This window comes from Tursiops truncatus, chromosome 2 (genome assembly GCF_011762595.2).
Source record: "Tursiops truncatus isolate mTurTru1 chromosome 2, mTurTru1.mat.Y, whole genome shotgun sequence".
Classification (NCBI taxonomy): domain Eukaryota; kingdom Metazoa; phylum Chordata; class Mammalia; order Artiodactyla; family Delphinidae; genus Tursiops; species Tursiops truncatus.
Window position 1 is genome coordinate 106,939,156 of NC_047035.1, and position 21,627 is coordinate 106,960,782.

General features: G+C 51.2%; 1 protein-coding gene across 1 annotated transcript in view; it reads left to right on the forward strand.

Moving 5' to 3' along the window:
* Window positions 1–3,781: 3,781 nt before the first annotated feature.
* ANKDD1A (ankyrin repeat and death domain containing 1A) overlaps window positions 3,782–21,627 on the forward strand; it is a gene marked incomplete at its 5' end in the record, with an annotated part of 31,217 nt that continues 13,371 nt past the window's right edge. The window contains 8 exon segments of the mRNA XM_073799906.1: window positions 3,782–3,877; window positions 6,283–6,506; window positions 10,706–10,979; window positions 15,765–15,869; window positions 16,542–16,599; window positions 16,602–16,639; window positions 19,989–20,102; window positions 20,644–20,742. Coding sequence (XP_073656007.1) covers window positions 3,782–3,877; window positions 6,283–6,506; window positions 10,706–10,979; window positions 15,765–15,869; window positions 16,542–16,599; window positions 16,602–16,639; window positions 19,989–20,102; window positions 20,644–20,742 — 1,008 coding nt within the window.

A 21,627-nucleotide genomic window follows, 5' to 3' on the forward strand; every position in this document is an offset into this window, starting at 1 on the left:
CTGCAGAGCCCCTAGTGGCTCCGAACCGCTGGGCCGTGGGCTGGTCGAGGGAGCCCGTAGAGAGACCCGCAGTCTGGCCCGGGATGGGAGGCGGTCGGGAGGTCGGAGCAGCTGCGCCCGCATCATACCCAAGAGCCAAGGAGGGGCGAGGGCTCTGGAGGAGTGGCTGCCGCCTGCACTCCGTCGCTCCCGGGAGCCTCGTCCTCACCCCCAGCTCAGCTCCTCCTCCCTCAGCTCCTGGGCCCAGTCGGGCGGACGGGCCGCTCGCGACCAGGCAGAACACAGAGGAGTTCCGGAGCGGCGGCATGGAGGAGGAGCTGGCGTGGGAGACCCAGTGCCGTGAGTCCGCGGGGTGGGGACCAGGACAGGGGCGGGTAGAGGCCTGAGAGGATGCGCCGCAACCCAGCGGGGGCGACCGAGCCTGAGATCTGCGCGGTCCGCGTGGCCACCTGCGTCTTGGGCTTCTTTGTGGCCCCGAGAGGAACTCGCACCTGGCGGAGGGGACATTGGCTGCTCACCCGGGACTGGGGGTGCTCCCCGCCCTGGAGCGGGGAGCTTGGGTGGAGGAGACATTAGCTCGAAAGAAGATGGGAATACGATCCTTTATTGGGTGCTTACTTTGTGTGCCAGCACTTTCTTTGATCTCCACGGTAGCCTTCTGGGTAGGACCTACTGTTATCTCCATTTTGCGGAAGAGAAAGCTGAGGCACAAAGTGGTTAAACAAGTTGCCCAAGGTCACACAGCCTTAAAGTGGTAGAAATGCTGAGGGTTCCAGCTCCCTTAGAATGTCGGGGCTGGATGGGGAGTGGAGGAGGTATGGTGTGCTGCAGGGGGGATCAGGGCACCTCAGAGCCCCCTCCAGGAGTGTGCCTGGCTGCTAGGGCCTCTGGGCCAGGCAGTGGCATCCCTGTGGACATCAGCCAGCTTCGGGGACCTTTGGCTGCACTGCCTGGTAAAGGGAGAGAAGGACTGTGCCATTTTCCTCACTGGGATGCAGATGGGAGTGGGGGTTCTATCAGGTGCTAAGCCTTCCAAACAGGTACAGGGTTCTGCTTGGGGCAGACATCACTTGAGCAGGCCCTTCAAGAACGTGTAGCAATGGATCATTGGGGTGCGCGGGAGGGAATTCTGCGCAGAGGACCCAGCATAGGCACAGGCTCAGAGGCCAGAGTGCAGTGTGTGTCTGTTGTGGCCAGAAAGAGGATGCATGGATTGAGATGCATGGAAGAGATGAGACTAAAGTTGATTTCACTGGCGCTCTCCAGGGCCTGCATGCTCTCCTTCAGGCTCTTGGCTGTTTGCCAACACAAACCAGGCCACTCTCCCAGGCTTCCGTCAAGAGAAAGGGAGTCAGAGCTGGTAGGAATCTCTACAGATCACTTTTTCACCCTCCCCTGATTCTACAGTGGAACTGAGGCCCCCAAGGGGGATGTTTCCTGCTGTTAGAAAGTGGCAGTGTGGGAACTAAACCCCAGCTTCCCTAAGCTTACGCCTGAACTGCCAGATCTTTTGCTGAACCTGGATCAATCATAGTGGTTTTCGTCCAAGAGTTTAAGGAAAGGAATGCTCAGGACACAGTTGCTTCCCGGAGGTGTTTGAGATCTGAGAGGGATTCTTCCAGAAGGACCCTCTCCTCCCCTATGGGAAAGGCAGACCCTTTTAGGGGTGAGGAAGGGTGGCGCCATCAATGGGGACCACACTTGGAAGGAAATGTTTCCCCCTTTCCCCTGAAGTATTGACATGAAGCTCCCCCTGTCCCCATACACCTCTTTCCTGCCATTTACCTGAGCTTGTGGTTTGGTTTTCCAGGGAACAAATGAGTCTCAACTGGGGCCACATGTTATATAGTTCAAAAGCCCTGAAGAGACTTAATGACTTGTGTGTCACTTATTCATTCAGCAAATATATGCCAGGGCCTGAATTTAGGGATATAGTAGTTAACAAGTCAGACAAAAATCTCTCCCTTCATGGGCTTATATTATAATGGGGGAAGCAGACAATAAAGCTAATAAATATGTAAATATAGCATAGGCCAGTGGTGAGGGGTGGTGTGGAGAAAAGCAGGGCAGGGAGGTGGGTAGGGAGGGTGTTTCCTTGGTTGGGGCTTCACTGGCTCAGAGAGCCCTGAACGAAGGAAGCCCCCCCCCCGCCAGGTCTTTGGCCGCCAGAATTTATTCTCTGACCCTTTGTTCTGGAGGAATAATAGTGATGATGACGATGGTACTATTTGCCAGATACCATGCTAGGAGCTTTTCACATACTTATATCCAATCATTACAATAACCCTGCAGGGCAGCTCATGTCCCCATTTTGCAGATGAGGAAACTGAGGCACAGAAAATTTAAGTAACCTAAGTCACACAGCCAGGAAATGGCTCAGCCACAGGGCAGCAGCTCTGAGGTCCATAGGTTGCATCTGTGAGGCCTCAGAAAGCCCCAAACCCTCTCCTGTATTTGGAAAGCCACGTGGAATTTATCTGGAAAAAACAAATTGATGGCAGGCTTCTCTGTCACTTTAATGCATCCCAGCCTTCCCTGCCAAGACACTGGCGACCTGTCCCTGGATACACAGAGGGGCTGGGGCTGGACATTTGCAGTGGACCAAATGTGCAGGATGTAGGCTCAGCAGCAATAAAACCTCAAATTACATGCCCTGTACTGATTGTGCAAAGGGCCAGCCAATATTGGGTTGGCCAAAGAGTTCATTCGAGTTTTTCTGTAAGATGTTACGGGAAAACCCAAACGAACTTTTTGGCCAGCCCAATATTTGTCCCTTGTGCTTGTGTATCTAAGCCTTTCTGAAGTGGGGACAAGCGTCTGTCAGCTTGGGGATTTTCAGTGTCACTCATGGAAGCAGAGTTTTGTGGATTCCTCCATGTGCTCAGCTTTGGGCCCACTGTGAAGTGTGAGTGGGCTGGCAAGTGTCAGGTGTGGCCAGAGCCCCCAAGGAGCTTGAGGTCCAGCCAAAGAGACCGGACATCCCGAGCAGTCAGGATGACAGCAGCATGGGGTTCTGGTGAGATGAGCCCTGGACCACGTCGTCAGGCCTGAGTCCCCCTGGCCTGGCCACCGACCCTCTGAACCCACCGCTGGCCATGGCAAGGGGCTGGAAGCGGGGCTTGGAGGTTCCTTCTAGTCTGAGACTGAGATGAAGGTGCAGCGACAAGGATGAGAGGAGTGCAGAGACCACAGAGAAGGCAATCAGAGAGGGCCCCACAACCAGGAGGTGAAAGCTGGTTAGGATTAGGGGATGAGGAGAGAAGAGGTGGAGGGACGAGAACAAAGAAGCTGGGTGAACACGCGCCTCTGGCCTCGCCCGGGCCTGACGCAGTGGGTGGCTCAGTAAATCCTGGCTGCCTTCTTCACTGATGGAGCCATGGGAAAGGTGGTTATCGACTCCAGTGGGAATGAATTGCATTCCCTTCCTCAAGAACAGCAATAGCAGTCAGGACAACTGGATGACAGGGCACCTCTGAGAGGGGAGGGGCACACACCTGGCTCCTGTGGGTGGTCTTGCCCACGGTCTCCCAGCTTTAGGGTTCTGCCGAGTCCTGGTCACGTGGACATGAGGTGCGCTGGAAGGAGAAGCAGCCTGTCTGGGGAAGTCTCCAACATTAAGAAAGAGGAGAAGCATCCACCCACCATTCTGAGCTGGAAGACCCCCTGCCTAGGAGACATTCAAGCCAGGGAGGGGCTGTTCCCCGATCCTCCTTACACAGTGTCGGGGGTCCTCCGCCCTCATCCTGCACCTCTTTTTGTCCCAACAGTGCTTCCTCTGGAGAGGCAGCTCCACGAGGCTGCCCACCGGAACCACGTTGGGAGGATGAAGGAGCCGATCGGGAGGAGAGTACATACACATCAGGGCCAGAAATCACATGTGTAAAGGGGCTCCGGCTGGGAATAATGCTATAGTGTCACCTCCATACAGGAGGGACAGTTCCCGGAGCCTGGGGCAGGCACATCGGCACATGTTAACTTGGGGGAGGCTCAGGCCCTGGCCTCCTTGTCCACTTTGTCTCAAAATCTCTGAGGCCCAAAGTCAGGGTCAGGATTCCAGTGCTCTTAACTCTTAATCCTTGTGACCCATCCAGAAGGCTCCTCCAAGAAACAGATTTAGAGTCAGGAGGGCAGGGGGTCAAAGGTCAGGAGTCGGAGGCTGGCAGATAGGGACAGGCACCTGGAGAGACAAAGGTGGCCTGGTGCCTCTGGTCAGAAGTCCAGGGGTTCTGGACCAAGGGAGGCTGATGTGTCAGTTGCATTTTTTTTTTTTTTACGATGTTTTGTTTTAAAATCTTTATTGAATTTGTTACAATATGGCTTCTGTTTTATGCTTTGGTTTTTTGGCCACAAGGCATGTGAGATCTTAACTCCCCGACCAGGGATCCAACCTGCACCCCCTGCACTGGAAGGCGAAGTCTTAACCACTGGACCGCCAGGTCCCTGAGGCATCCTCCCAACGTGGTTCCGGCGGGCAGCCTCATGGAGCTGCCTCTCCAGAGGAAGCACTGAGTGGACAAAAAGGGGTGCAGGAGGAGGGCGGAGGACCCCCGACACTGTGTAAGGAGGATTGGGGAACAGCCCCTCCCTGGCCTGAATGTCTCCTAGGCAGTTCAGTTCTCTGAGGGCCCGCTGTGCCTACTGAGTGTGTAAAACTGTTGTGGGCCCAGGCCTGCCCTTGGCCTGGTGGGGAGGCAGGCCAGGCCTCAGGGAAGGGTGCAGGTGGGGTGGTTCGCAGCCCCGCTGGAGAAGGGGGCAGAGGGAAAAGCCATTCTTCTGGCTGGGGACACTGGGGATGGGCCTGGGTACCACGTGGGGTAGCCTCTCCGTGTGTTGGGGCTTCTAGCTGTCAGGAGCATCTTAAAGGAGATGCCAGGGCCTGGGTGAGAGGTCAGTGGAGGCTGAAAGGGTTGGATGCAGGATTCCTGACTGCAGCAGTTATCCTCTGTCTGGTTTGATGTGACAGGGGTACAACTTGGGTCTTCACAGCCTGCCTAGGGCTCAGTAATAGTAGCAGGAATTCTAGGGTGTGTCTGGTGTATTTTGGTTTTCAGAGCACTCATCTACCTGTTTCCTGGTGGTTCTCACTCACCCCTGGAGAGGGGAGGAGAGCAGGGAGGATTGGTCCTATTTATAGATGGAGGCAGGTACAGAGGAGGGCAGCAAGTCACCTTAGGTCACACAGCACATTATTGGTGACTGGAGCCTTGGTCTCATCTCCTGGGCAAGCACTTGCAAGGAAACATGGACTTGCAAGTTGGACTTGCATCTTATGGATGATAGGATGCTAATGCCAGATTCATTCATTCATTTACTCGTTGAATGATTCATTTGTTCAATAAGTATTAAGGGCTTACTCTGTGCTGGCACTGTGCTAGGTGATGGGGCCAGCAGAACCCATGGCAGACATGGTCCCAGCCCTCTTGGAGCTGATAGTCTGGTGGGGGAAAACAGACATTAAATAGAGTATCTCACAAATAGTTCATTCCCACTGTCACAATCTGAAAGCATGTGGGCGTCAGAGGGGCCCTCTCGGCCAGAAGTCCTCCCAAGGAAGTGGCATTTTTGTGGGAGCCAGTGAAAAAAGGCAGTGTTTTCAGGCAGAGGGGACAGAATGGGAGAGGAAGGGACAGCTCGTCCCCAGAGAGACCACACAGAAAATTAGTGTTTTCTTTTGTTGCCCCATCACATGCTGAAAACTGTGGAGGGAAGTGGGTTCATGGGTTGGAGGCTGGCCTCCCCCAGGCCTGCTCAGATGTGCTGAGGGCCAGAGACCAGGGTGAACTGCCAGGGCGGTCTGACAGTGAGTTTGGGGGTGGGGGGTAGGTCAGAACCCTTCAACCCTGTTCTGAAGGAAGGAGGGGACAGAACCCAGGCACTCAGGATTCCTCAGGGACTTGGAAAATAATCCTCAGACACAGGTGGCTGCCCAGCAGAGGGAGCAACAGGAACAGACTTAGAGACAGGATGTTGTCTGGCATTTCTGAGAAGCAGTGCCAGGCCATGCAGGGCCTCATAGGCCCAAGGTTTAGGCGTTTGATCCAAGAGCAGTGGGAAGCTGGGAAGAGTTTTAGGTGGGGGACAGACGGATCTAGACATGGTGTTTTACTACATTCATTTCAGCAGCTGTAGAGTGGAAGAGGAGGGGGTCAGAGTGGGGCTGTGGCCCCAGCCGACTGGTCACCAGAGCCAGCAAAGGTCCTTCCACCCCGCAGACCAGCTGTCCTGGCCGGGAGGTAGGGAGGCTGTGCGAGGTGGGCCAGGCAGCCAGCTGGTGCCTCACAGGTTTCCTCTCCCTCCTGGCCGGTGGGCAGGTTGGCCCTGCACCGGGCTGCGGGCGCAGGGCACGAGCAGGCTGTGCGGCTGCTCTTGGTGTGTGTGCATGTCCGTCTTCCTGTCTGTCTCAGGGTGGGGCAGGGGCATCAGAACTCATTCTGGGTCTATGAGCCAGCTGTCATTGCCGAGGTTGTCACTGATACACAGACGAACAGGTGCAGGCTGGGCAGTGGGTGAGTCTTCAGGGGCCAATGACACTGTACCAATCCTACTTTCCCTTTGCACAGTCATAAAGATCTCTTCATTTTCAAGGGCCTTTCAGTTCTCAGCCTTTTCGGTCCCTCGTGATGTCATGTGAACAGGGAGAAATATGGACTGTAGAACAGGTAATTGGGTGGGTTGACAAAGGCCTCATTAGTAAAGCCATCGGGAGGGAGGTCTCTCATGATATGCCACAGGGCTCTGCCCTGGCAAACACTAACCCACAACCTGGGTAAAGACTAACAGTCTTACTTAACAAATTGGCAGGGAGCACACTGCTAAGAGAGAGAGCAGAATAATAACAAGGTCTACAAATTTATCTCTACGGGTTTGGATAAAGAGCTGAATCTGACAACGGCATTTGACAGGGATACATTTTTAAAAAATTATAAACTTCTCTGCAGAAACTTAGGTTCCATGGAAATACTTTTCTTTGTCCTGACTTCTCTTTGCTCTGAGGCCCCACCATGAAGGGGGCTTGATTACAAGTCAGGGCTGGGGGTGGGGCAGCAACACCTACCTCCCCACTCCCTCACCCCATCTCCTCCCTGCTCCTGCTTAGGCCTCATTTAGAGATGACCCTGGAAGGAGAGTGTCTGGTTTCCTTAGTCTGAGTGTCTCAATAAACAACTGGAACTTCTTGCATCAGCCTTTTGCCCACAAAGACCCTCCCTGTTGGGACTTCCCTGGTGGCATAGTGGTTAAGAATCCACCTGCCGGACTTCCCTGGTGGCGCAGTGGTTGAGAGTCCGCCTGCCAATGCAGGGGACACGGGTTCGTGCCCCGGTCCGGGAAGATCCCACATGCCGTGGAGCGGCTGGGCCTGTGAGCCATGGCCACTGAGCCTGCGCGTCCGGAGCCTGTGCTCTGCAACGGGAGAGGCCACAACAGTGAGAGGCCCGCATACCGCAAAAAAAAAAAAAAAAAAGAATCCACCTGCCAATGCAGGGGACGCGGGTTCGAGCCCTGGTCCGGGAAGATCCCACATGCCGCGGAGCAACTAAGCCCATGCACCACAACTACTGAGCCTGCGCTCTATAGCCCGTGAGCCACAACTACTGAGCCTATGTGCCACAGCTCCTGAAGCCCGTGCGCCTGGAGCCTGTGCTCCACAACAAGAGAAGCCACAGCAAGGAGAAGCCCGCGCTCCGCAACGAAGAGTAGCCCCCGCTCGCCGCAACCAGAGAAAGCCCGCGTGCAGCAAGGAAGACCCAACGCAGCCAAAAATAAATAAATAAATAATTTTTTTAAAAAAGACCCTTACTATCACCACCATGCTCTGTTATTTCTACCTTGAGGGACTGAGTGAGAAAAGAAGATATGAGGGAGAATAGTAAGAGAGGGTGCTTACAAATCTTCTCTGTTTCCTTTGCAAACAGCAATAAATACGTTTTGAAAAATAAGAAGGCTGGTAAGCGTGCCTACTTTAATAACAGGAGGGTAGAGGAGACACTGGAGAAGGGAAATCCTGTTGTTGGGGGGAAGGTCTCTAGTGAAAAGCCACAGGGCTCTGTCCTAGTTAGTTCCTGGAACTAGGACAGTGAGGTATCTTGGGGTTCCCACTGGCAAGAGGCTCTGTCTCCCATGACTCTCCTCCCCCAGCCTTGAGCCTTGACCCTTTTCATTCCCAAGCTCCTGTGGGCTTCTCCCCTTGGACTCTGTCCTTCGTCATCCAGCCAGCCCCCAGTTACTGATATTCTACCAGTAGCTGAGCTCTGAGCCAGTGCTGGGTCTTCTGGCCTCTTTGGTTCTAGCTGAGACCAGAGTCCCCATCTGAGGTGCTATAGTGGGTCCAGCACCTTCCCAAGGTTTCAGGAGGAAGGGCTTAAATTCTTGTGGTCACTCTTGACTCTTACTTCCAGCTTCTGCTCGGTTTTCGCCGTCCTCTTGAAATTTTGCACATAGTCCTTTGTCTCTCCCTTGGCATCACCCCTAACATGGATCACAGTCCTTCTCCCCACTTTCCATAGAGACCCCATTCACACACTCTGATGTGGGGCAGGCTTTCCAAAATAAGAGGTGGAGGGGATTTACATTACACACAAAAACAATGTAAAAATCCTAAAATCCTGTCTTTGACATTCCTGTTCTTTATTATTTTCTTTCCTTTACCATATGCTTTCTTTTCTTCTTTATTTTAAATTTATTTTTTAAATTGAAGTATAGTTGATTTATAATGTTGTGTTAATTTCTGCTGTACAGCAAAGTAACTCAGTTATACATATACATACATTCTTTTTTATACTATTTTCCATTATGGTTTATCCCAACACACTAAATATAGTTCCCAGTGCTATACAGTAGGACCTTGTCCATCTATTCTATATGTAACAGTTTGCATCTACTGACCCCAGACTCCCAGCCCATCCCTCCCTCCTCCCCCCCCTCCCCCTTGGCAACCACAATTTTGTTCTGTGCCATTCCTGTTCTTTAAAGTCCCTTGGTCCTTTCCTTGTCTTGGGCTTGGCCTCTTCCCCTGCCCCACTTTCAATGCTGTTATTGTCTGCACCGTCCCCGCCCTGCCTCCAAATTCCTGCCATCATGCCCAGTCAGTCCTTTCTGGGTTTCACCTTTCATCCCAACCACTTGTCACAGCTTTTACCCAAACCCAGTTCTGTCCCTAAGAGGGATTCTGGTGCCAACCACTAAGACCCCTTTTCCTGGTACCCCCCCAGAAGCTCTTTGTGGAGCCAAGTGGGGAAGTGGTTGTGACCAGGGTGCTCTGTGCAGGTGCTGGGGTGAGGCACCCTTTCCCCCAGAGGTCCAGACTGTGAAATTGAGGCTGATTCAGGACTAGGCCAACCCTGTTCTTCTGGCAGCTTAGAGTGTGCTGGGGATGAGGACACATCAGGGACACTGATCCCTTAGCCTTTCCTGAGGTGGGCTCTGCATTTCTGCTCCCAGCTGGACTTGGGAGCATTTTCCCACTGCAAGCCTGCTTATGCTTGTGGGGAGATTCTGTGGCCCATCAGTACCAGGTCACCCTGTGGGCTCATTCTATGAATGACAGGCCGTTGGCCTCACCAGGGGACCCAGAGCCACACATGACCCTGTTTCTGTGGGAAAATATGTTCTGGTCTTTGAACGCCCAACTTAGAGACAAACTTTGGGGCTGTCCAAAGCTGAGGGAGGCCAGTGCGGTCTGTAGGCAGAAGGTGGTGATGATCTCCCAGACCTCTGTTCTGCTCAGACCCTGCCACATCCCACCACACTCAAGGAAAGACAGAGAAAAACCACTTCTAAGAGGGTGGCTGTCTGTCAGTGCATCCTGGGAGGTGAGGTGAGTTTGGAGGCCTGGGGGTGCTCTTCACAGAGAAGGAAAGGCTCAGTAGAGGTGGGGATGAAGCCTGCCCTCAGATGCAGAACCCCACGAAGGTGGAGGGCAGTGCAGGGGCTCTGGTGACCTGGAAACACTTTGCAGATGTTGAGGAAGAGCATCCTGCAAATAGGATCTGGGCTGCCATCAGAAGAAGGCCTAGATCTATTTTCAGTTGCTCCAAAGGGCCAGTAGGGTGGAAAGCACAGGGATGCAGGTTTCAATTCCGCATGAGGAGGGACTTTTCACGGTGAGAAGTGTTTGACGGTGCAGTGGTTGTCTTGTGCAGCGGCGAGATGCCGTCCCTTCATGTGCGCAGACCTAAGCCATCTGCCTGGAGGATGTTTCGCAGGAGGTTCAAACAGTTGATTCTCAAATGCCAGTCCAGGGTGAGGTCTTCACCAGTCACAGCAAATCAGAAAATTAGAACAATGCAGTGTATGTTTCATGAAGCTGTATTTGGAAAGAGTATACTCTGAGATCAGCTCCTTCCAAACTTTTTTGTGGTAAAACGGTCCATCTTTGTGAACTGGTGGTGAGAGGAGATGGCAGCTCTTTTATTTTTAAGGTTTATTCGGTATCCCCACAAAAGTTTGCAGTTGGTGGGAGAGTAAATCCTCAGAGTTATCACAGGGAGAAAATCTTTTTCCCTTTTTTCTTTTCTTTCTTTTTATTGTATCTATGTGAGAAGATGGCTGTTAGCTGAACCTACTGTGGTGATCATTTCACAATATATGTAAATCAAACGATCATGCTGTGTGCCTTAAACTTATACTGTGATGTATGTCAATTATTTGTCAATAAAACTGGGGGGGGGAATGTTTGCAATAGTATATCAGCCTCTGTTTAAAACAATTTCCTGGACTCTAAATTCCTAAGGCCCAGAGCTCCCCGGCCTGGGTGGCACTTAACGTCCCTTATGGTTACACGATTGTGCAAAGCACACTTGGGCTCAGGTGGCACAGCCACGCCCCCTCATAGTCTCCTCCCTCCACCCACCCCCCACCCCCAGCCATGTCCTCTCCCCAAGTTTGGGATGAATGCGCTTCTCCTGTCTGCCTGGTTCAACCACTTACGGATCCTCCAGATCCTGGTCAACTCCGGGGCCAAGATCCACTGTAAGAACAAGGTAAGGCCTCAGCTGGCAGCCCACTTGCCCGCTCTCTACCTCCTGCTGCACAGGGCTGCCCCCACCTCTGCTGCCTGTCCCCATCACTGCCCCCTCTGTCCCCTCATGTGCCTCTGCCTGCCCCAGCTTGCCTCGACCCTCTGAGAAGCGTCCTGAACCCCCACCTGAGCTCAGCCTTGTGAAGCTGGGACCCTCACTACTTCCACTGGGGCTGGGAAAAGGGCCTGGGGACGCCTCTTTCATCAGCATTGAAAGCCCCTGGCTTCTGATCCCCCTACTCTTTACCACTCTGTGATGTTGAGACAGTCCCCAGTCCTCTGGCCAGCCTCTTGTTCACAAAGGGGAATTAAAGAAACACCCTCAGAAGATTAAATGAGAAGGAGGTAGGGCCTTCTCCCTCCCACGGGGCCCCGGCTCCCTTGCGGTCAGTATGGCCAGGTAGAAGGAGCAAAGCACCATTTACCAAACTCTGGGACCTTGGGCAAATTATTTTACCACCCTGAGCCTCACTTTTCCCATTTGGAAATAAGAGTGCTAGTACCCATCTCTGAGCTGAGGCAGAAGTAATTGCAGTGCTGTGTCTAAAGTACCTGGCCCAGTGCCTGGCACGTTAGCGACCCTGGCAGTCCCCTATTGCTCACTGGTGTGTGCTATGGTTTGAGGGAGGAGAGCCCCAGGGAGTCAAGAGTGCCCAGAATCCCTGAACTGGTGTCTCAACTTTTAGGGGGTTGGTGGCCCTTAGAAAATGCAAACATTTCTGGGCCAAATACCTTCAGCCAGGAGTTCTCAACCTTGGTCCTTAGAGAGACAGAATTTGGGGATCCATGAACTTTGAAGGGAAAACAAGGACCTTTTTTTTTTTTAAACTGCCCTCTGCTTAAAATTTTAGCATTTCTTTCCATGATGAATGCAGGTAGAATTAATATACCTGTGACATTGTCTCTAAGACAAAATGTAGCTCTTTTCATATCACATTACAGTTTTTGCAGTTATCTCAAAATACTGTTTACGCTCATCATTACTTTGAAATCATGGCGGTAGTTATTAGACCTTTCACTAGATCTTGTTGTTTAATGGATCAATAAAGCATATATGCTACTAGATAAAAAATTTGGGTTTTAATATTTTGATAATTCTATTTCAATATCATTGTTTTTCTTTTCTGGTAGGCAGAATACTGTCCGCCCCAAGATGTCCATATCCCTATCCCTAGAACCTGTGAACTCTAGAACCTAACAAGGCAAAAGGAATTTTTCTGATGTGATTAAGTTAAGGACCTTGAGATGGGGAGACTATTCTGGATTATCCACATGTGCCCACATGTCCTTTTAGGGGAAAGAAGGAGGGAGGCAGGAGAGTCAGAGAAGGAGATGTCATTGAAGGAAGCAGAGGTTGGAGTAATGTGACCCACAAGCCAAGGAATGCAGGTAGCCTCTAGAAGCTGGAAAGGCCAGGAAATGGATTCTCCTAGAAACTCCAGAAGAGAAGCAGCCCTCCCAGCCCATTTTAGACTTTTGACCTCCAGAACTGTAAGATAATAGATGGGTGTTCACCAGACACCAAAAAGGACCATGGCACACAGGAGGTCTGCCCTATACCATTGTTAGGATCTTGTTGGCAGTGGTAGAAATGTCTGACAGCTCTCAGTGAAGGATACCCCTAGGCTATGGGCCACAGGATCCAAGCCCAGAGTGTGGAATCCAAGCCCAGTTTCAAGCTGAGGGCCCTCCTGTCCAGTCCTGCCTGTCTGGCTTAGCCTTAGAGAGAGTCTCAGTGGTCTTGCAGAATCCAGTAGCTGTTGCGATGAAATTTGCTGTCAACACAGAATGAGCCTCAGTGTTCTAGAATGAGGGAGGTGAGGTCTTAAGTGTGTGTGGAGGGCAGGGCTCTGAGTAATGGATCTTCTAGTTAAGCAGGTCCACTCCATATTAGTTTTCTGTTTTTGGTAACAAACCACTCTAAAATGTAGTGGCTTAAAGTAACATTGATTTATGATTTTTCATAATATCATTGGCTGGTCAGTTCCTCCGGCCTTGCCTGGGCTCACTTATGAGGACACAGTCAGCACATGTCTGGGGCCTCTGCAGGAAGAGGGAACGTCACAGATGGTGTGGCCAGTGTCTCCAGGTGGTAGCTGACATTCATGGAGACTTCCTTCTGTGACAGCCCCAGGACATCAAAAGAGCAAGAGTAGAAGTAGCAAGGTTTCTTGAGATATTATTTCTACCGCATTCTACTGGTCAAAGCCCATCACAGGGTCAGCCTCGTTTCAGGGGGAGGAAAATATTGGATTCCTCCTCTTGATGTGAAGAGTAGCACAGTCCTGTTGCTTGATCTTGGGACAGTTTCTCAGTCCATCCTGTTTTTCATGACCTTGCCACTTTTGAAGAGTACTGGTCAAGTATTTTGTAGAATATCCTTCAATTTGGTTTTGTCTGATGTTTTTCTCATGATTAGATTGGGGTTATGGAATTTGGGGAAGAAGACCCCACAGGTCAAATGCCCTTCTCATTACCTCCTATCAGGGGGCATGTGATACCATTGTGATTCGTCACCGGTGATGGTCTCTTGATCCAGTTCTGACACCAATTCCGATGTGTGTTTTTTCCAGATCACCAAGCAGTTAACTCAGTTCCCCGTGGACACTGACCGGGAGTCCACAAATTTAACTCACTTCTGACACTACTTGGAGATAGTGTCAGATTCTGCCGGTTAAGGGTTCAGTCCTACAAGACTGCCCACGCTTTGGATGTCAATCACAAGCCCAGGTGGTTGCCTAGCTATATAATTGCCTGTAAATCAGAAGTTCCCACGACCCCCTCCCCAGGTTCGGTTAATTGCTAGAGCGGCTCTCAGAACTCAGGTAACCGGTTTACTTACTATATTTCTGGTTTATTACGAAGGATATTAAGGATATGAATCATCAATGGCCAGATGAAGAGATGCATAGGGCAAGGTCCTGAACGCAGGTGCTTGTGTCCCCACGGAGTTTGGGACCCGGCACATGGATGTGATCTGATTCACCAACCTGGAAGTTCTCCAAGCCCTGTCCTTTTGGGGTTTTAATGGAGGCTTCATTGCATAGACTTGATAGATTAAATTCTCAGCCCTTGGTCATTGACTGAACCTCCATCCCCTCTCCTCTCCTCAGAGGTGAGGAGGTGGGACTGGAACTTCCAACCCTCTAATCACTGTTGGTTCCCCTGGCAACCAGCCCCCATCCTTTATTTACTTAGGGGCTTCAAGTCACCTCGTTAACATCATAAAAGACACCTTTATCACTGTTACCATTTAGGAGATTCCTAGGGTTTTAGGAGCTCTGTGCCAGGAGCCAGGACTAAGACCGAATATATATTTCTTATTATAAATCATAATATCAAGCTTGATCACTTGGTTAAAGTGGTGTCGGCCAGGTTTCTCCACTGGAATGTTAGCATTTTTCCCTTTCCATACTCTATTGTTAGAAACTCTTTGTCGTTTTAATTTGCATTTCAATAATGACTAATGATGTCATATATTTTTTCATGTGCTTATTTGTCTTTCCATATATCTTCTTTGGTGTGCAGATTATTTTTTAATTGGGGTAATTTCTTATTGATGAGTTTTTAGAGTTCTTTGTAGATTTTGGATGTATTTCAAAATAAATTGCAGACATCAGTGTATTTCCCTCTAAATATGTCAGCATGCGTATCATTAACTAGAGTTCAAATTCTTTGTATACAATGAAATACAAGCTGAGTCTTTTTTTTTTTTTTTTTTTGCGGTACACACTGTTTTTTGTGTTTTTTTTGTGGTCTCACTGTTGTGGCCTCTCCCGTTGCGGAGCACAGGGTCCGGACGCGCAGGCTCAGCAGCCATGGCTCACGGGCCTAGCCGCTCTGCGGCATGTGGGATCTTCCCGGACCGGGGCACGAACCCACGTCCCCTGCATCGGCAGGCGGACTCTCAACCACTGCGCCACCAGGGAAGCCCAAGCTGAGTCTTTAAAAAAATATTTATTTATTTATTTATTTTTTATTTGGTTGCACCAGGTCTTAGTTGTGGCTTGTGGGCTCCTTAGTTGCGGCTCCAGGGCTCCTCATTTTAGCTGCAGCTTGCCAGCTCCTTAGTTGTGGCATGTGAACTCTTAGTTGCGGCGTGCATGGGGGATCTAGCTCCCTGACCAGGGATGGAATCTAGGCCCCCTGCATTGGGAGTGTGGAGTCTTATCCACTACACCACCAGGGAAGTCCCTACACACTGAAATTTGACAAGTGCTACTCCTCTGTAACCCAAACCACTGTCAAGATGTAGAAGACTGTTCCATTGATTTTTATGACCCATTGATGGTTACAATCTATTTAGAAAAGTACTCCAAATAATCTAGCTGTAATGCAAGGCCAGGGTAGAAGCTCTGGACTATAAACATAGGATTTGCAAACCTCCCTCACTTAAATATTGCTTCTGGGGCTAAGAGACCTTCAATAAAGTGAAGCACAATAAGCCTGTATTATCCTAACTTGACCTATGAGGAAATGGGCGCTCACAGAGGTATAGGTAACTTGCCGAAGACCCCAGAGCTGATAAATGCTGGAGCTGGGATTTGAACTCTGGCATCCTGAGTCCCACCAGCCCCCGTGAGGCTAAGTGGGTCCTGTGGATGTCCCAGGGGCCTATCCCCATTTTCAGTGTGGTTTCCTTTGGAAAGCTGTTCTGATCACAAACACTCATTGTCTGGGAGACAGCCAGTGTGTGAGCAAGGCCTCCCTTCGCAGACTGCAGGGACCACCCTGGGCTTGTTTCCAGGACAGCCTGACCTTACTGCACTGCGCAGCCCAAAAAGGCCATGTGCCAGTGCTGGCGTTCATAACAGAGGACCTGGAGGACGTGGCCCTGGACCACGCTGACAAGGTGAGTGTGGCCTCAAGGCTGTGTGTCCTTCCCATCGGGCTTGGGATTCCTGGGGCCTCTCCTGTACATTCCTTGAGTGCATCCCTTGAGCCATGGGTAGTGCAGACTGGACCCCACCTCAGGGAGTTGCTGGTCTAGAAGGGGCATTAGGCACAAATGAGCAGGACGCCAGCAGCACATGGTCAGTTCCCTCAGAGAGACTCTGATATGGACTAGACAGGTTAGAGAAGGGAGACAGTGCTTTCTGCTTCCTGGAGGAGGTGGAATTTGGTAAATGAATAGATTTCATCAGTAAGATTAGAAAGCAAGGGGCATTCCAGATGGAGGAGAGACAATTGCTAGAGCTTTAGAGGAAAAGGGCTTTTGGTGTGTGAGTTCAGATGGGTTAGAATCTTGGGAATGAAGGCCTGAGAGGTTGTTAAGGGCCTTCATGGAGATCTCAACCCGCAGCCTCAGGAATGGGTCCTTTATTCAGGAGCCACAGGAGGATTTCAGTGGGGGAGGGACCCACCAAGTGGGGTCTTGTTGGGAAGATGGTCTGGGCTTTCCAGGCAGGGTGTATAAGGCAAGGTGGGGGAGAGTGTCTGGAGCACTGCAAGCCCAGTGTGGTTGGGAAACTGAGGTCAGGTGGGCAGGGCGAGGAAGATTCACTTTCTTCTCCTCCCCCGCCAGCTGGGAAGGACAGCATTTCATCGGGCTGCAGAGCACGGGCAGCTGGATTCTCTGGACTTCTTGTGGGCTCTGGCTGTGACCACAGTGTCAAAGACAAGGTACTGTAACCATGGGTCCCAGGGGGAGGGCCGGGCTCTGGGCTCCTGACCGGGGTGGTCACGGGCAGCTCACCTGTGTCTACTGCCAACTGCAGCGTGCTAGAGGGGCTGGTGGCCCAAAGACCAGCGTGTGTCTGATGCTCCTGCAGCAGGCATTTTTTGAGCACACACTATGGGCCAGCCGTGTGCTATGTGTGAAGAGCACAAAGATGCCCAGGACACAGTTTCTTAATCAAGGAATTCAACCACAATCCTAGGAAAGAGCTGTGAGCCAATGTGGGGAGCCAGGATGGCAAATCTGATTGGTTGGTAGTGATGCCTGGAGTGGGTTTGAGCGGGGCTGTGATTCCACTGGGGATGTCTGTTGCTGGGGGGAATGGGGAGGAGTTGGGGGACGATAGCCACATGCCTGCTGGTTATTTGCTTTCTATGTGTTTTAGTAATCTACTATGATTATGGCAAAAGTAGGATGAGACCGCTGAGGAGGGAGCAGTTCATTCAGGGTGGAGAGCTTATAAGCAGGAATTCACCTATCTGAGAATAGATGAGGGGTTGGGACCCAAGGGGACTACCCTACAAATGACTTGTATCAATGGACCATTGCGAATCATTAGGCAAATGTGTTGCAGCAAATTCTAAACAGTGCTTCCAACAAAGGGAAGAATTCCACTGTTAATTTTCTGATTAATATGCTTGGCTAGGATACAAGGAGTTCTGTTTACAAAGCTAGTGACAGAGCTCACAGACCAATGAATCACAGGATCTTAGATCAAGGGCCAGTTCAACCTTCTCGTTTTACAGGTGTGGAAGCTGAGGCCCAGAGAAGGGGATACTGTAGCCACGGTCACACAGCAAGACAAAGGTCGAGCTGGGTTTGGAGCCAGCATCCTGATGCCCCCCTGTGCTCCTCCTTCCCTTCATCAGGCTGCCTCCTGCGGCCCTGAGCCCTGAGGGTCTGCACCAAATCTGTCCACCCACACTCAGCCTTTCAGGATGAAAAGGCTAAGTCAGGTTCTGAGATTCAGATCAGGCTGATTTCCTTCATTTCAGAAACATGGGCAGAGCAGGTTGTGCTCTGTGCCAGGCCCTGAGCCAGGAAGTAGGAGTACGGACCAGGGTAAAGAATGACCCTCGCCAGGACACATCTACCCAGGAGGCAAAAAAAAAAAAAAAAAAAAAAATGATGTACTCAGGGCCCCAAGAGAGCAGAAGCACCAAACTAGAAAGCAAGAAAAGTTCAGCTTTGGTGAACTCACCCAGAATCTTGCAATCAGAAATGCTAGGAAGAAGGTTTTAAAATTATATGTCCCTGTTAAGTGTTGTATTTTCCAATGAGGAATGTTTTCATTTTGAATTTCATTTGGGGAGAGGGCACAGTACGCTTTTCAAGGCTTTGGGCCACTGAAGGCCTGACTCGTGCTAGGACCCGCCAGCCTGTGTAGGGGGACAGACCTGTCAGAACAGATGACAACATACCTCACGCTGCAGGTGCTGTGGTAGGGAGGCATTGAGAGCCCGGAGAGAGTGATTAATTCCTCCGGAAATGTCAAGGAGAGGCTGACAGGGCCCCACAGAGGTGGAGAGGCTGGATGTCCCCACGGGTGGAGGGGAGAGGCCAGGCCCAAGGCCAAGGCCTCCTTCCACCCAGCCCCCTGTCCTGCCTGGGCAGAGTGTGAGGACCCTGGGCAGGGGGTCCATGCCATCTGCAGCTTCAAAGGGTAGGAAGTAGATATTTATAATCCAGAAGGAAGAGGGAAGCCCTGCCCTGTTTCCACAGCTCTGCTAACTGGGGGCACGTGCCAAACCCCAATGTTCACACACTTCCTTCCGGTCTCTTTGAACACAGAGACTTCAGGCTGTGGCTACACCGCCCACAGCCTGACCCTTGCCTGCTGTGGCGAGCCGGCCACGGAGCAGGTGGGAGAAGAGCCGAAAAAAGCTGTTGAGGGGATTTTTTAAACTTAATTTTATTTATTAATATAATATAATGATGATCATAAAGGAAATGTAGATGTTTCCTCCTTGACCCTGTAAGATAGTTATAGCTGTTAATGTGTGTGTGTTTATCTATCATGGGGGCAGGGTATGTTTTTATCTACTTTAAGTACTGCTTTGGCTTCTGTATGTGTTCACATCCTCATTGGGCCCTTTATAGATATCTGTGCCTAAACACACAGGGAAGGTACTGAGACAGGCCAGGGCAGAGGAAAGCACTGGTTCAGCTCGATCGTCCCCATGGCCTTCTGGGCATGATGCATGGCTAAAGCTGGGTCCTCCCTTCTGGGTGCTTTTGTGGGTCCCTCCAGGGTCCTTGTCCTGGTCCCCCATCTGTGGTTCCTCCGTAGGGACATACCTTTTCTCGGGCTGGCCACGTCCAGCTGCCTCTTCTTCCCTGGGGCCCCTTACCCTCCTGCAGCAAGTTCCCTTTAAAGACGATCCCAAATAGGCTGCCCTCTGTGGGACTACTTCCAACACAAAGAACACTGTGCCCTTTGCCCGCCCAGTGGAGCCACCTCTCTTGGCTCTGTCACTGCCGCCTTTAGACTTCTCAAGGGTGAGGCTGCTCCCAATCCTCTGGTTCTCGAGTTCCAGGAGACACAGGTCAAGCTCTCCATCACATTATGTATTATCATTGAACAAATATCTACTGAGTGTCTGTCACGTGCCCAGGCCCTATTCTAGGCACTTGGGGAAATTTCAGAGAACAAAATGGACAAAAATCCTTGCCCTTGTGATGCTTATTTCCAACCAATGAAAAACAAGCATAGTATACAAGTGGATTGTAGAGGGTGTTAGGTGGTCAGTGCTATGGGGGAACAGGAAAAGTGGAGCAGGGTAAGGGGATCAGGAGAACAGGAGGTGGGAGTTGTGGTTTTCAGTATTGTGGTCACGGTGGGCTGCACTATTCAATGAGAAGCTGACATCTTGAGCAAAGGCGCAGGAGGCGAGCGATTGGGCTGTGTGGCTGCTGGGCACAGCCTGAGCACAAGGAGAGTCTCTGGGGCTGTAGCCTGAGCAGAGAGAGGGGATGCATCTGGGGTCACTGAGTTGGGACTGGCTTTAGACTGGAGCATGGAAAAATAGGGATTTAAAAAAAATTTTTTTTAAAGTAATATGTCCGTCTTAAAGTGTACGAAAAGAGACCAGAACTTGGCCCTTGAAAGTGCCCCTGGTTTTTGGTAGTTTTTGGCACAGTTCTCAGAGCAGGGTGGCATTGGCCCAGCGTGCAGGGCTGCAGCTCGTCACCAACTTGCTCTATAACCCTGGACATGTCTCCCCTCTCTGGATCTTAGCTCCAGCGTGTCCCCAGGGCCTGCAAGGGTCTATGATTCCACTGACCCCTCAGGAGCCCTTCTCCCTGCAAGAGGGGAACACAGCCCTTCACCCGGCCGCCCGCTGGGGCCACCTGGCCGTGCTGCAGCGGCTCATGGACGTCAGGCTGGACCTGGAGGAGAGGAATGCGGTGAGTCACCACCTGGAGGATACAGAGATGTGTGACACTGGCTTGCCCCCTGCCTTCCAGGAGCCCGCAGCCCGTGGTGCAGCCTGGTTTCCCCTGGTAGGGGCTCTGAAGCCAGGAGCGAGGACGTGTTCTCAAACAGCCCATGAGGAAAAGATGAGCAGCAGCACAAAACTCCAGGCTCGGAGGGGCACCGGGCCTGAGGGATCACGGAGCAGTCATACGCACAGTGTGCGTTCAAAGAAGGGAGAAGTCACTGTGGCCAGGATGGAGTAGGAGGGAATAGACAGAGCGGGGATGAGGCGGCTTGGAGGGCAAGGAGAACACGAGCAGAGCTGTGGCAGAGGGAGTGAATGCCCCATATGCCCCTCAAGGTGAGAATCAGGGGCGGGGCTCAGGGAACCACAGATCACCAGGTCATGTCTGCACTAGCAGGGAGGGGAGAGCTTAAACAGCCCTGGAGCCCTGGCGGTAGGGGTGTCCTACGGTCTTGGGCTCTGGCCTCAGCCTCCTGCCAGCCTCACACCGCTCCCCTGTGTTTCAGGAAGGTCTGACTGCCCTGCACGCAGCTGCTGAAGGGATCCACCCCGACTGTGTGCAACTCCTCCTCGGGGCCGGGAGTAGCGCGAACGCCCTCACCCAGGTAGCCGGGCCTCCTCACGACTGGTGTGTGCCCTCGGCTGCCTGCAGAGACGTGACTGTGTCAACTGTAGGAGCCATGATGATTCCTGAACATTGTGTGAACAAGGCTGTGAGGGAACAGGCTCAGCTGTTGAGCTCTGCGACTTTGGGCAAGTTACTTAATCTCTCCGAGCCTCGTTTCTCAACTATAAATTGGAGGTGATATATACTTACTATTTTATATTGCTATGAAGGCTAAATACCTAGCATATTGCCTGGGACATAATAGGAGCTCAGTACCCATTAGTGTCTTATTGCTGGGCACGTGACAGTTCACAAAGCCCTTTCATAACTATTACCTCAGAAAAATTCCCCCCATTTTACAGATGAGAGAGGTTCAGTGACTTTCCCAGGTCACAAGTTGGTAAGAAGCAAAGCTGAGTCTGAAAAGCCTATTCCCCTGACTCCAGAGTTCATGGCCTGAAACATTTGCCTTGCCCAGCGGGGGTAGGGGTGGGGTGTCCGCAACATGAGGCCCACACCGCAATTAGAGCTGGAGCCTGGGTGTGACTCTGGGACAGGCCTCTTTCTCCCTTACCATTGCACTCTATGAGTTGGCCATTAGAAATCCTCTGTGTCCTTGAAAAGGGGGTTGTGGCCTTTCTTTAGGTAGGAGGTTGGTGTTTTTGTTTTGTTTTGCTTTTTATTTTTAGATCAGTGACAAATACTCTTTCTTGGCTGGTTGAACAGCTGCAGAGTCTGGAATTCTCTTTTTCTAAATTTCAATAATGTAGCAAAAATAATATTGATAGTGAATAATATAAATAATAGCAAAAATAGTTTAAAAACAGAGGAATGAAAATGATATGCTAAAAATATTTAACACAAAAGAAGGCAGTCAAGGGGA